The 16,633-nt window shown below is 32.9% G+C and overlaps 1 protein-coding gene across 10 annotated transcripts in view; it reads left to right on the top strand.

Moving 5' to 3' along the window:
* The window catches only part of nhsl3 (NHS like 3), a 103,366-nt gene that overhangs the window by 47,781 nt on the left and 38,952 nt on the right, over nt 1-16,633 (top strand). For 2 of the 10 annotated variants that reach the window (XM_073930424.1, XM_068215011.2), the window contains exon 1: nt 10,434-10,700. The exons of the other annotated variants lie outside the window; for them this stretch is intronic. In XM_073930424.1, the coding sequence (XP_073786525.1) occupies nt 10,589-10,700 (112 nt within the window). In that variant the 5' untranslated portion in view covers nt 10,434-10,588. Of the gene's footprint in view, nt 1-10,433; nt 10,701-16,633 lie in introns of those variants that run through there. 10 annotated transcript variants of the gene reach the window in all.

Below are 16,633 nucleotides of genomic sequence, written 5' to 3'. Positions count from 1 at the left end.
CTTGACCTTGAGTCTCTAGTACCTCCTTTAGCCTCTTCATAACTCTGGCACTGTGAGCAGGCATGCTAGGAATGAAGGCAGGGAACAATGAACACAGATATGCTATAAAGATTGAAGAAGTTCAGCTTTAGGTCTGCTTTTTCTCCTTTAACTTGTAAAGAGTCTCAGATGATTAAAAATGGTGAAACAGTGCTAAAACGATCACCTGAAAAGGATGAGCGGTTCCTTCTGTGAGCAGGTGAATTGCATTTGCAGGTTGGCACTAAATAGGCTGCCCGTGTGTCTGCCAACTGTTGGATCTGGTTGGAATGCAGGTGGATGGAATTTGACTTGATGCCTTTTGGATTACATCCCTCATTCCAGGTTGGCAATATCCCAGTAAACCCAGAACAATCGCAGATTTGTGCTAGAGAAACTTCAGCTAACTCTTCTCACTATGGAGTTTGTTTTTGTTTGGCTGTTTTGTGCTCTTGAGAACAGTGAGGACAGCATGTTTGAGTTACTGGTCAGTGGTGTAATAATGCATTACGAAGAGGCAGTGTTTGCCAACTATGCACACATTCAAGCACTAGAGGGCAGTGTGGAACAAAACTCTCAGTTCTCCTCTCAACATTCATTTGAGTACATTGAAGACATACAGTAATCTGTAAATTAAAATAAAAGGTTTTTGTACAATACTTCAAGTGAAAAAAATCTGACTAAATATATACAGTAGTCAACATTTGAAGAGGATCAAAAATTCATTGTGAAGTTTTTGTATAATTGTTCAAAGACCAGAATGGGTGTTGTTTAATAGTTTTAGGACAACTTTAATGAAAGGATTCAATTTAAATGTTGACTACTGTATATATTGAATAATGATGAGGAATTTTATTTGAATATCATATTATGACAGTAATTTAGCTTCATAAAACTAAAGCTTCTTCATATATAATACCAGGCCCAAAATTACTTGAATAAAAGTGTTTAATAATAAATGAATAAATTAAGTAAATGTGTTGGACAGAAGCTTCTTTTTTAACTGAACCAAATAAACTTTCCTAGTCATATTCCACTTACATCAGTCAAACTGACTAAAGATATGTTAATCATGTATAAATAAATCAATAAATAAATAAATATAGCTAAACGTGATTAGCATAACTATATGTATATTAACATAACTAAACTAATAAAAAAATTGTCATGACTTTGTGAAGTTTATTTATAAACTAATTTTGAGAGGATGACGTGCTTATGATTGACCTAATACTGGGAAACACCCACACATTATCATTCACATACACACTCATATACTATGGGCAATTTAGTTCATCCAATTAACCAATACAGTATGTCTTTGGACTGTTGTGAGAACCGGAACACCTGGAAAAACCCACGTGAAAACGGGGAGAACATGCAAACTCAACACAGGAAGGCCTCCTGGTCCAACCTGGACTCGAACCAGTGCCCTTCTTGCTGTGAGGCCAGCAAGCCACCGTGCCACCCTAACAAACAAAGCAACCCTATTTTTCTATTTTATTTGAAATTTAGAAGAACTAAGTAATTTGTATTAAATCAGGCCTAGCAATATTTAATACAAAGTATATAATAAAAATGCACTTTGTGGAGTCTTGAGTTGAAGTTCTGTCTAATGTGAAACATGAGCTCTCTCACATATAAACAAATGCTTACTCATGCACAGATGAAGGTCTGTTACATTTCTAGAGGTGCAAGAAAAATGAAGTTCACCTTGACAACAGGAGTCATAAACACTGCTAATGAAACTGTATGACTAACACTAAACAGCAGTGAGCAGCAGCCTGTTATTTTGCCATGTTTGCTATTAGTGAATTTATAAGATATTTATAGCCATATGAGATTGCAAAAAACCTGATTTGAGAATGTTGTGGAATTTAAGAAAAATACTTTTTGTCCAGAATCTGAAAGTGTGATAAATATAGAAGATATAATTTATTACTTAACAGTAACAAAATGGGCAAAGTTGTGGAGCAGTATTTCAATGAATTATTATGTCGCGGAGGTCAAAACTGCATTCCAAAATATATAAAAGAAAAAATGTCAAAGTTATATTAGCTATTAAGGTATTAATTAAGCTTATAAAATTGCAGATTGTCTTATTTTTAAACCACATTAGTTGAAATTTATTTATACATTTTTTATGTCTGATGTGGACTAACAAAGAACAGCTGTATTTTTAACAAACAATGTTAACAAAGATTAATAAGTTAGATTGACTATTAGATATTAATTAAGCTTATATAATTTGATAAGCTTATAATGAGTTTGATATTCATTAATATTTATTTCTGTCTTTTAATATTTTTAATGGACTTCAGCTAACAAATAATTTGAACAATGATTAATGAATAGTTTTAATTAAATTAATTTCTCATTGAGTACGCTTACATGGACAACAATAATCCGAATTTAATACAATTAAGACAATACTCTGATTAAGAGTCTACCATTTAAACATCCATTTTTGATTAATTTAATCTGATTAAGGTCATAATCGAACTAAGCAGAAATCGGATTAAGACATGAGCAGTATGTCGTTTTTAGTCATGTCGATTTTAGACATGTAAACACCTTAATCAAACTATTACTGTCTTGTAGGATTATCGCCTCATTTTGCAACAGAATAGTCTATACACACACAGTTGTTGGAAACTATGCTCTGCACCAACCGAGTCAGTAGGACAACAGACTAACACATCACGAAAGGCGGAGGGTTTTTTTTCCCATACGGTGTGTGGTATCAAATTCCATTAAAGCAACGCTCTTCCTGCAGTTCATATTCGCTTCCAGTATCGTTTGTCATGGGGGGCATGCATGAAATGTTTCTGAATGAAAGTGAAAGTGCTAAACTGCAATTAAAGGCGACAAATTAAAAATGAAGCAACCGAAATTACATAAAACTCTGGAGGAAACGTGGATAGGGCAGTGACGCAGTGACATTAATCATAAAGATTTATGTGCTATAACACGTAAAACGGGATCATGAAAGGAACATTTAAAAAGCAACTCATGTAAACACCTTCATCATATTACTGTCTTGATCAGATTAAGGCAAATAATTCAAGTACTGATGTCCATGTAAACATAGTCAATGTTAGTTGATATTTGTTTGTATTAGCTCATTAATGTTAACTAATGTTATCAAATTAAATGTGAATTTAAGTAGCAAAAATTATTGTGCTAAAAATGAAAACTGGAAAATATAAATATATAAAAACAATAGCACAAACAAAATGTATCCTAAACTAAAATAAGATCTGCAAACTGTACCCATTACAGATAATAATAAATAATAAACAATAGTATCTCAGTTAAAGCAACACTACAAGTATATATTCCTATACACCCACATGTGTTAATAAATATGTCACGTATGATTTTGACAAATGCCTATAAATAAAGCAGGTATTTCAGTATTCTTGTATATTCCCAGTGTAAGAAACAGGAAGCAGAAAAGCAAGTTTCTAGCTGAGAGAAAGTTTTTTTTTTCTGGAGAAGCTGATGCTTGAGATGAAAACAACTGACAGACTTTTGGGCCGACGCATGAAGCAACAGCAGGTAGGAAGCAGTAATATCACTACACCTTCAGGGCCTTATATTTCTGTCAGCTGAAATTCCTCTCTTCAGATCACAAGCCTCTAAAATAGCAGAGCGCTGTCCTCGAGCGCATTCACAGAGCAGGAGAAATCTACAGAATTCAGATGAGCTGGAGTGAGTCTCCACATCGATTTATAAGGCATTATTAGCCATTAGTCTATTGATGTCCTCTGAAAGCTTCTTGTGGTGTTCAGACTACTGCTACAGAGTGTCTGTAAACTGATGATGCGCCTGTCTCAGTCAAACCTGGCATTTCATGTGTGTTTAAAGAGATAGTTCAGCAAAAAATAAAGAAAAAAAAAACATTCCACATGCAGTATTTCTCACTGTGAATATCATGGTGAAACCTGCAGAAACCCTCATTTACTATAAACAGTTTTTATTTTGTTTATTTTTATATTTTATGAACACACAGTAAAAACTAAACTGTACAGATATGATTTTAATGATGTGTTGGGATACTGGTAATTAGGATGATTAAATGTATTTATCTTAAATTTATTTGCTTAAAGTTGTTGAATATACATTAAACTAAAATGTAAAGATATTTATAAAATATCTAAATAATTTTTCTTTATAATATATATATATATATATATATGTATATATATATATATATATATATATATATATATATATATATATATATATATATGTATATATATATATATATATATATATATATATATATATATATATATATATATATATATATATATTAGCGCTGTCAAAATTAGTGCGTTAACGCATGCGATTAATTTGAAATAATTAACGCGTTACAAAAAATTAGCGCAATTAACGCAGTTGCAGGTTTTTTTTACTTCCTGTTGTGGTGGACGTGTGTTTAACATGCAAGAAATGTGGATAAGACCAAGGAAGCATATTTTGAAGGCAAGTTTCAGTATAAAACAATTAGTTGCATCACAGGTTATCCAGAGTTTCATGCAATTTCGGGTGTTTCATTTGTAACTTTCGCCTCTGGTGTAAGTTGATACCGCATGGCGAACAGAAAGAAAATCCTCTGTATTTCGTGACTCGGTGTTCCTTTAAGGTAATAAAATCGCTGCTTAGGCTACACGGTAGACTTTTAATAAGAGTATAATCTTAATCATATTAAAATCGGAGTATTGGTGTCTTATGTAAATGTACTCAGAAAGTCTCTGGTGAAGATGCGAGCTGTCAAAGACAGGGCAATACTCTGCCTTTCAGCATGAGCCCTCCAAGTTTAGCGTGTTTTCTCAATGAAAGCGTATGCTTTGCGTTGTTGTGTCAGAATCCTTGTGAAATACAGCCATACTTTAGATTGCTTAGTTTAAGCAAATTTGATGAACGCGATCATACGTGTTGAATCTGAAGGGAGTCGCTCCAGCGCGTTGTGTGTGTGTGTGTATGTGTGTCTGTGTCAGGCTCATTGAGGGGTGTCAGGGGTGGAGTGAGCGAAGTATCTAAGTAGGGGCGTGTGCACGCGAGACGTACCTGAAGGAGGATGGGGGTGAAGGACATACCTAGGAGGGAAAGGGATGCAGTGGAGAGGGGTGTGCAATTTATTTAAGGACCGGATTGCGAGAGATTATCATTCATTTGCGGGCATCCGGGAGTCTCTGTGCATTTGTGGGATACTCCTAGTCTTAACAACTGGATGAATGTAAAGGAAGATTAGGCAAAATTGTTTCTACTTTATAATTAATGTTCTTAACTTATAAGAAAACTTTACAATGAGTGCAACAGTTTGTATTTGTATGTTTGTATTCAATAGTTTATTATTATAATTTCCCATTTTCCATATCTGTAATGCCTGTATTTTGGCATTTTTTTTGCAGTCCGCATAGAATCCAACATGGAAATCAATGTCTTCTTTATTGGCATTGATTGTTTTGAAATTTAAATGTCATTAACATGCCTGTTTTAATTTCTGTAATAAATATTACTGTCAATCCAGGATCTTGACGGTTTATTGTGGGTTAGTTGTTTACATGAAGAAATCTGTTACAAGTTAAACAAAAATTCTATTAAACAATTATATTCTGTCTTGCGTTTACATTAATTTTACATTGAAATAGCCAAAATTACAAGTTTCAGAGTTTTAAATGCGATTAATCGCGATTGATCACGATTATTTTTTTGAAAAGTGCGATTAATTAGTTAATTTTTTTAATTGATTAACAATACTATATATATATACAATGCTACTATATATATATGCAGTGGCGCAGTAAGTAGTGCGTCGCCTCACAGCAAGAAGGTTGCTGGTTCAAGCCTCGGCTGGGTCAGTTGGCGTTTCTTTGTGGAGTTTGTATGTTCTCCCTGTGTTCGCGTGGGTTTCCTCAGGGTGCTCCGGTTTCCCTCACACTCTAATTCCCTCACACGCCCTCTCTATATTGCCGCCCTAGGTCGCCTCTATGGACGCGCCGGCCCTGTCCACTGCATAGAAACTTGCTGGATAAGTTGGTGGTTCATACCGCTGTGGCGACCCCAGATTAATAAAGGAACTAAGCCGAAAAGAAAATGAATTAATTATTTAATTTTAATTTAGATGTTAAGTCATGAAAAAAATGTTTTAAAAGGTTTTATTAAATATTTATTAATTTATTTTATATATATATTAAGCAACGTTGCTTGAAGGTGATGAACATCCAGTATGACTTAAAGTGTGAAAATATAGTTATTTGTTTTGGGAATGTTTAGCATGTTAATTCCCTGTTAGTTGACTCCTCTAAGTAGTCTTCAAGCCTTATTTAGTCTTTATTTTAGGATATGAGGCAGCCTTTTATATTGCTGGATATTTCACATTTGTGTGCGACATAGCTGTAACTGAATCTCAGCTCACTACGCCTTTTGAGATGTTAATTTCTTCATTGCGTAATGATCTAGAAGAAAAGCACTGCCCTTTGGAGATTTTAGGAGGGAAACTCAGTGCCTCAGGAATGTTGTTGACCTTTTCCAGGTACCAGTCGGGCCTCCTGTTCTCTTGATTCTCTTCCTTCATCCTCCTCTCACTGTAATCAACTGCCCAGCCTTTATAAATACTGAAAGCTTTGCGAATCATTGTTAATCTGAAACAGACAGAAAACGCAGGAGGCCTCAGCTAAAGCACATGCAAACAAAAAGGAATCCTGGGAATTATGTTATCCTCTTGTAACTTGGCCGGGGAAACACTTTTAGTTGAATCGTGATACAGAAAACGACCATGACGACCGTTTCAATACTGCGAAACAGATCCACAACTTATGCTCTGGATTTCCAACAGATGTTCTCTGCATAAAGTCAATTTCTCTCTACAACAGACCTTTTCGTAACATCATCCATATTATGTCTTCTGTTATTCGCAAATTTAATTAAGCAAGGCTGATTCTGAATCACAACTATTTCTGTCAAACCATGCAAATAACAACACAAACCATTAAATATTATGTTAGATTATGTGCTCTGTTTTAATGATCCAAGTTCATTGAAACCGCTTTTGCCGTTTTAAAGTTGCCATGAAACAGAAGTTGAGATGATCTTTTTTTCCTCTATTGTGGATTGCGTAGTGTGTATCCTGTGCACCATTAATGCACTTCTTGCTATAGATGAGAATCATCAAATATTAGGTTTCCTGATAGAGAGAAAGAGTGAAAGACAGTAAGCTGGAGGGAGAAAAAGTGGGAAACATAAGAAGACAACTGCACCAGAAATAGGACAAAGAAAGAAATGCTGGTGGAAAACAACAGTGGATCAAATATGCAGGTTTTTGGCATATTCGAGGTTGAGGTGGGATGGGGTTTGAGATGTGCACTGTGAAGCAGTTGAATAATAAGTTGTTTTTGTTTAGTCGACTTGGATTTCACGCCTAGAGCAGTAAAGTATTAATAAATGTCAGTCTGGAACATTATGAAACATACAATGATTTTGTCAATAATTTTTTTAAATTTTTAATCCGTCCAGTTTGTGTAAATGTGTGTGGGGTGATATACAGGTTTTACATTAAGTTTTCCACAAATCGACCACAGTAATTAAATGAAATTGAATAAGCTAAATTAAGAAGTAAATTAAACAAAATGCAGATTTTTTTTTTTTAAATTTAGTGCATTTAATTTCATACGTTAATAATATTTTTATGATTAAATTATTTCAACAAAAATATTGTATTTACAATTTATTTACAAATTTAACAACTAAACTATTGTAATTACAAAAAAGTAAAAATGCATTTACAATAAAAGTAGACTTAAATAATTGTAATTATGCAATTAATCAAAAAATCAATCATAGTAACTGAATGAAACTGAATAAATTAAAATTAAAGTTTTATAAAAAATAATTTTAATTTAATTACATTTAATATTTAAATTAAAATGTAATGAAATTAAAGTAAAATTACTACATTTGTGAATAAATTGAATTAAATTAAGTAAATTAAATGTAAAATAAAAAGTGTATTAATTTTGTTCATAGTTAAAAATAAAATAAAACATTATTAAAAAAAACATAATTATAAGTGTGAATAATAAGCTAAAAATGTAAATGGTACAGAAAACAAAAAACATTTAAATACAATAAAGTGTCTTGTTCCTTAATTTTCTTTTAGCTGCTAGCATAAATGTTCATTAAAAAAATTAAAGAATCAAAGCAATCTTAAAGGGCCTAAAAATAAACTTTCTGCAAAATAATTCCCCCTCCCCGACAATTCTTAATAGCTTTCATAAGATTCACCCACCCAAGGCTTAAGAAAACATGTCTTGGATGGAGTCATTGGGATTTAGTGGATGAGGGTAGAGGAAATAAAAGCAGGCAACCATGCAAACAGAGGTATGAACTGCCCAAGGCCAGGTCTAGAAAAGACAAAGCAAGAGACAATATCAAACATACTCAAACATGTGCATCCTGAGAGTTAAACTGCATCACTTACATGTCTATGAGCACTTTAATGTGTGTTTGTGCATGTGCGCAAGCACAAGTGGCTGAGGCAAGTGTATAATATGGATTTTTATAACATGTTTTTAGCAAATATTACATTTGAATATTTCAAATCCTTCCTTGATATATAATTGTTGCAAATCAAATATTTAACTCTTCATGCATACTCATAGTTTATGCACAACATGATTATCATTATCATCAATGTAATTCCAGACTTCACACTGCACTATTTTTCGTTCTAATAGCTATGTTTCCATCCAAAAACGCCAATTAAATGGCATCTTTTCTAATTGAATAAAAAGTTTATTCTACTCCGCTATGCACATAAATTTTTTATGCGCATTCTCAAAATGTATACGCATCTTGACATTTCCATCAACCATTTTTTATGCGCATATCCAAAAGGCGCATAACAATAGGTGGATGGAAATGTAGCTATTGACTTCCATTCATACGCATGCTAATTTGCGAATGTGGCAGATCGGAAACGAAACCTACAAGTTTTGCATTTTATTGCAAAGTTCAAGCTTTGTGAAAATTAAATCAAATCATGTGATTGCATCATACAGGTCGAAGATAAAAACGTGACCTTTCTGTACATAAATTGAAAAAATATGGCTTTATCCATAGCTGCGTTTCCATCCACCTATTTTTATGTGCAGTTTGCATATGTGCATAAAAATTTAGTTGATGGAGACGTCAAGATTCAAATAAATTTTTAAAATGCGCATAACTGAGTAGGATACGCTTTTTATTCGATAAGAATAAATGCGCATAAACTACAATGGAAACACTTTTACCGAACAAATTTCAGTATTGCACATTAAGAAAGTCTTGTGATTTTGTTATAAGAGATCATGTGATGAAAAAAAATGCATGTGAATGGAAAAACTAGCTGGCTGAGCACATTTTAAAACATCTGAAATGCTGTTTTAGTCATTTCTAAAACGCCGTTACGTCATTCAGTATTAGTAATACTATATTATTAATTATCAGGATTGTCAAGAGCATCTGTGCTCCGCATCTCACACCTTGAATTGCCACCACACGTTCATTGCATGTCGGCATTGTCTTCTGAGGTGCAATTAATTTATTGAATAAAGAAAAGCTTCACACAGCTTCTCCCACCGCCATAAATTCCGTTACTTTTGTCCTGTTACTTTATTTGGCGCCATTTAATCGGGAAGGCTTTATTTGCACGTGTTTTATGTGATATTCCAGTTTTGCGAATGAATTTAAAAACTAGCGTGACCATGCCTTTATTGTAAGCCTATTTTCACTGCATGCTCCACAGCGCCACCTAATGCAAATTTATATGGGGATTGACTCCATTTATGGCCAACAAACTCCATCTGTGGACTACATTTAGCAAAATTTAAAGAGTGGTACTTATTTTTTAAGTATTCAGATCAAATATTCTAATATTTGACTATCCATCATTGATTCACTCTAGTTACGACCAGCAAATTAACATTTAGCTGAATTCAAATAGTGTTTTTATTATTCAAATAAGTATTGCAGATTGATTATTAAGCTAATCATGTAACGCCTTGATTAGACGCGACATTTATAAATCTCATGAAGGTAATCCCAGACTTGCACCTCAAATACAGTAAACCAGTTTCCAACTCATGCTCCACAGTGACACCTAATGTATATAGTTATAATTGCGAGTTTTAGTTTGCTTATTTAGTATTTATCATGGATACACTACAATTAAAGATGAAAAATGATAATTAGCAATATTTGAATAGCATTTCAATTAACGCTGGAAACTTAATTGCACATTTAAAATGGCTGGAGTGAGCAGAGACTGATCATTGCTGAGAGCTATACTGTGGTCTGAATAACAGAGGAGAGGAGGGAGGATCCCATAAACACACACACACACACATGCACGCACACACACATACAGCAGAGAGCGGGACATCTCTGTCCCTGCTGCGGCAGCTGGAGCACTGAACGGGAATATACAGACTTCTGGAGCAGAGATTGGGGGAAACAAGGGTCCTTATGTGGCTCTCCGGTGGCTTTGTGGAGTCTATAGCTGGTGGGACTTGAGATCTTAAGCATGGGGAACTCAAACAGCAAGAAGAAAAGCCAGGCCAACCTCAGCAGCAGTCTCCGCACAGGCAGAGTAAAGTCCATCTGGCACTTTAGACATGTGGAGAAATTTAAAACAGGTAGGAAGAGATGGCAAATGATGCATTTTGTTATTCATGCTTGTTTAGTGTTGGCCAGCTAAGATAGTTGTTAAGTGAATCAGTTGTCCGGGTGGTACTGTGCCTTTTTTAATTTTGTATGAAAAGTGTGCTTATTTCAGTATTCATGTGCATTTGTCAGCGCCTAAAACTGCGTTTTTTGTTCTGAAAAAAAAAGACTATCATACATTCTTTATAATTATTTTTGATAAAAAATATCTTATATACTAAAAATGTTGACAGGCATGACTATACTAGTGCAAATACTAAATGATGCATACTATCATTTAAACTACTAATAAACAATTAAATGATTAATTATATCTTTAAAGTAATGGTTGAATTAAAATTATGAAATAAAGACATTATTAAAATTTAATAATTAGTTAATTACTTAACTAATTAATTAAATGAAAGGTAAGTGAATAAAATATAATATAATAAAATTCATTATTAGTTGTATTATTGATAATTAAAAATAGAAAACAAATACAAAATAACAATTATAAAATATAGAAATAAAATATATTAATATTAGAATTATAGAACTATTAAAATAAAAGATAAACAATATAACAATTAAATACTAATAAACAAATACAGAATAACAATTATAAAATATAAAAATAAAATTAATATAACAATTAAAATGAAAATATATAACATAACAATTAAATACTAATAAAAACAACAATTAGAAAATATAAACAAAAAAATTATTATAACAATTAAAATTTAAATTTAAAGTAATAAAAAATATCAATTATAAAATATTTTTTTAAATTTAATAATAAATGTAATTAAATGGATTATTAAAGGCAATGCAACACATTCTATTATGAATATATGCAAATAACTAAAATGTCTAAAACGATTCCTATACCCAAAGTACATCAAAATATTTATTTATTCTATACTATATAATTACTATTATTTTTCGATATTGGTTTAAGGGTTATTGTTTTCAACAAAAAATGAAATCAATAAAATAATTTCTTAAAATATACTTAATGGAATAAATATTTTTTTCATGACAAATAAGTTCTAATAATAATAATAATAAAAACTATACCTGCATCACATTAAAAAAAAAATGAAACCATCTCATGTCAAACTGCAGCACCGGGGCTAAATCTATGAAAGGTAATGAGAAATAAACAATTCACTTTTTAATTCCTAACCCGTCCATCAACGGTTGCATCATCATACTTTTTTAGGAGATTTGTTGGTGTGGGAATCCTGGGAGAGGTTGTGCTTTTATCAGTCTGGGAGGGAAAGAGAACCAGGTGTCTCTTCCTGTGCTTCAGTGTGTCGTTTCAATGGCTGGGAGGTTTGGGAGTTTTACTGAAATGGAAAATGTTGTAAACCTGTCAGAAGTCCATCATTTATAGCTTGTTTTCCTCAAATTCACTGCAATCACAGCTCTGTTATTAAGACTTTCTGTAGTGTGCAACCTTTCATTTTCAGGCTTTGACCAAAGGTTTCATAGTAAAGTGCATCAGCATTAGCACGGGTCTGTGACTTTGAGTGTTTGTGGGCAGACAGTCAGTTTTCTGTCACTGAAAATCACAGGGGAATGACATGGAAATGAGACACCGGACAAAAAAGGAAATCAAAGTACATGTCAAGAAGGATTGCCATTTACAGAGATGAGAAAATCTACGGTCAAAAGCATCTAACTTGCTTGGTAAGGCTCCTCACATTTGCAGTGCAAAGACTGCTACATCAAAATATCTCTGTAGAGAAAATGGAATGAGGAAATTAGCCTATTAGCACTAATGTCATTTGTGGTTGCAGGAAGCATTATGTTCAAATGCTAAGATGACTCTTTCTCAGCATGCTATGAAAAAAAGACTTTAGAATGCTTCATTATTATGGCGTTTGCTATAAATAATAATAATAAAAGATTTGATAGCAAATGCTTTACTTCTTGCTGTTGTAAAGGAATAACAAGGACAACATGCTCATGCAGATCCTGGCTTTAAAGTAAATGAACAATGAGACAAATTTGAAACCATGCTCTTAAACAAAAACAAAATAACTCAAATTATTCAGTTTTAAATATCCAAAAAATCCTGCTTGAAGTTAAACAAAAAAAAATCAACAAACAAATGCTTTGCTTTTTAATGATTTAATTAAAGTTGCATTTAATTTATGAGCTTCTAATTTGCTGCTGAATAATAATTATTAAGGTAGAAATTAGGTATTGGGTAGAATTAGGGATGTAGAATAAGATCATGCAGAATATGTACATTTATAAGTACTAGTAAACAGCCAATATCTTAATAATAGGCAGGTAATAAGCCACTATAGATAATAGTAAGAACAGGTATTAGTATTAGTATAAATTATTTAAAAAAAAAAAAAATATATATATATATATATATATATATATATATATATATATATATATATATATATATATATATATATATATATATATATATATAATTTTTATTTTATTTTTTTTAACAGAAATCCTGACCTGTCCTTGTGTGTTCACTAAACTGAACCCATGCTACAGTTCACTCCAACTCACCCAGAAAAATAAAACATGCACACACAAGTGCATCTTTTTTTCACAATGGCTAAAATCCCTTTAAAAAACATTGTTTTTTTCCTTCACTGAATTTGATATCACAGTTAAAAGATGAATGCAATAACTTGCTGTTGCAAAAAGAATAACTGTAACTGTAATCAAGAACCAACTGAATTTATGTTTTTGATGAATTTCAATTTATCTTTACTTCCAAGATTTTGTGCGTGTTAGTTGGCATGCATTAACTACTGCAATAATGTCTCATATCCACTAAGTGGTAAGGTACAGTACGGTATGGGTCGGTACTGGTCAGCCTGATCAGTACCCTTACTTTATAAGTGTTGTGAATGCCAGAAAGTTGCAATTGACATTATTTTCACTAAAAGGAATATGATTTGCATAGGAATGATTTGCTGTTTTAGAACTTTTGTCAGTGGAAACCTAAATAAATGCATACAATACAGTACTGTTACAGTCAGAATAGAGTTTAAAGTATTATTACTGGTCTATAAATCACTAAATGGCCTAGGACTTCAATACATTACAGATATGCTGACTGAATACAAACCTAACAGATCATTTAGATCTTTAGGATCATATAATCTAGAAGTTCCAAGAGTTCAGTCAAAGTCAAAGAATCAGCTTTCAGCCACTATGCCCCTCGCTACTAGAATCAACATCCAAAAATAATCAGATGTGCTCCAACATTAGGCATGTTCAAATCAAGACTGAAAACACATCTGTTAAGCTGTGCCTTTACTGAATGAGCACTGTGCTGCATCCGACTATTATGTTTTTCTTTTCTTTTTCATTATCTTATAACCTATTTTAACACATTTTTATCTGTTTTATCTATTTTTTTTCTTATTTTTATAATTCTTATTATTTGTTTTTATTTTCTTACACTTTTCTCTTTTATTCCTGTTTATGTAAAGCACCTTGAATTGCCACTGTGTGTGAAATGTGCTATATAAATAAACTTGCCTTGCCTTGCCTTACTGAAGCATACTATACCACTGGAAATGAGCCATAATAGAGTGAAGTTTTTCACCAAATCTTATGGTTAAAGTATATTGTATTGCATAGCATATATTATATAATCAATGTTAGGTAATTACTGTAACGGCATTACGTTTGACTGTGACTAATACTGTAACGCATTACTTTTTTAATATATTAACTCTATTATACTGTTACAACATGATGCGTTTGTTCATTACTTGGTAAATTAATTAATTTTGGCTGCAGTCTAGTATACATCTTCCTGTTTACAGTGACAACGTATTGTGAGATTAGTGGATGCCAACCAACCACTGTAAAGAAGACGTGTCGTATACAAGCCAACAGACTGGACAAAAGTAAAGCAAAAGCAGAGAGACCAGGTGCGCGTGAGAAAGACCGAATGCCCGCGAGGTAGCCCGATTGTGCTCTCGCGAGAGACTATTAACATTACTATTATTAATTACTATTACTAATAGTAATAGTAATGTTGTTTCAAACAAATAAGCACACATTTGTTATCTGTATAAAAAAATGGTTGGTAGACACAGTGACACATTTCTGTTATATTTTAGCACTGAAGTGATATTATAAGGGATTATATTAATGGGAGCATTAAAAAATGTTCTTTGGAAAAGTAACTCAAAAATGACCTTTATCAGTAATGCACTACTTTTTGGTGTAAGTAATCGACAAAGTAATTTGGTTACTTTTTAAATGAAGTAACTAGTAACTGTAACTAGTTACCATTTTTTTGTAACTAGCACAACACTGTCTATAATCTATAAAATACTTTTGTGACTTTTTAAAGGCTCAATGCTGGTCTCTTGAACAAGTGCAGTCAGGACAGTTTTTTTCTATTCTGGTATGATAAACAAAGTGAAACTATTTTCATTCTTAATAATAAAGATTCCCAAGGCATGTTTTTGCAATGATACCAAAGTATTTTTGATTTCCCCCAGGACCCTTCCAGTCAACAGTTTTTTTTTAAGGAGCCATTTCTGCTGATCTTAAACTAACCATTGATGCTAATAAAGAACATTTAATCTTTGATTGAACTACCCTTTAGTTGATCAAATGTTTGAATGCTCTGCTATATAAAATGACATTATTAAATTACAGTATACACTTCACTTTGAATTACCTTCATGCATGCACTCTTGTGTATAAGTGTATCATTTTTGTGGTGATGCCATAGAAGATCTATTTAAAAAATAATTAACCATCTAATTAGCTTAAAAACTTTTGTGGAATGAAAAGTTTCCATAGATTATAAAGGTTCTTCATGGAATGATCAATGCCAGTACAAGGCTTTATTTTAAAGTGTCCCTATTCATTGATCGAGCTGTATGTTCAGAAGTGTTGAATCTGAATGCATTCCAGCATACCAGTCTCTCTCCTCACGCGTGACTGAGCTGAATGACAACAGAGGGCTCGGCGGTTCTGTGTCCATGTGTCCACCGCTTGAAATATTTAGAGGAAAATAAGTGTTCTTGTAGCTGACCTCGTGTGCAGCAAACTGTTCAAGCGATGAGTACAAGATGACGCTCAAGGCCCTCCAGACATTAGTGATAGTTGAGATTGATAGATGGACATTGGATTATGGAGAATGAGTTCTCATCCAGTCAGTGCAGGAATCACTGTGGAAGCAGGTCTCATGGTGAGAAATCCAATCTGTTAGATCTCTCTCTCTCTCCACGGTCACGTGTGTGAAGATTAACACTGGACATAACTCTGACAGATCGCTCATCCCGACGGTGAACCAGGCTACAGTTCAAGTGGGAATGGGGGAGGGTCAGCAGGAATCCAATATAGACCTAAAGGCTATAGACCTTTCTTGTGAAATACACTTGTCAGTGCTGCTGTACAGAAGGGGATGTGTTTTTCAGGTAATTCTGCAAAAATTCAGATTAATATGATGAAAAAAATTGTGTATCTATTCAGTTTGTTCTACTGATAGTCGATTTGTGAATACATCATTAGCTGTTTCCATTTGAAGATGTGAATTACTGTTGATTCATGAGCAAAACTGGAATATCGATTAAAGATTAACAAATAAGGCAAGGCAAGTTTATTTATATAGCACATTTCATACACAGTGGCAATCCAAAGTGCTTTACATAAACATGAATAAAAGAGACAAGTGTAAGAAAATAAAAACAAATAATTAAAGTGATTATGAAAATGTGTTCAAACAGATTATAAAAGAATAAAAAAGAAAAGAAAGACATAATAGTGCGATCTCTCAGACATAGCACAGTGCTCATTCAGTAAAAGCACAGCTTAACAGATGTGTTTTCAGTCTTGATTTGAATGTGCCTAATGTTGAAGCACATCTGATCATTTCTGGAAGGTGATTCCAGCAGTGGGGGGCATA

The sequence above is a fragment of the Danio rerio genome, chromosome 19 (genome assembly GCF_049306965.1).
Source record: "Danio rerio strain Tuebingen ecotype United States chromosome 19, GRCz12tu, whole genome shotgun sequence".
Taxonomy (NCBI): domain Eukaryota; kingdom Metazoa; phylum Chordata; class Actinopteri; order Cypriniformes; family Danionidae; genus Danio; species Danio rerio.
This window is presented reverse-complemented; position numbering and strand designations above follow the sequence as displayed.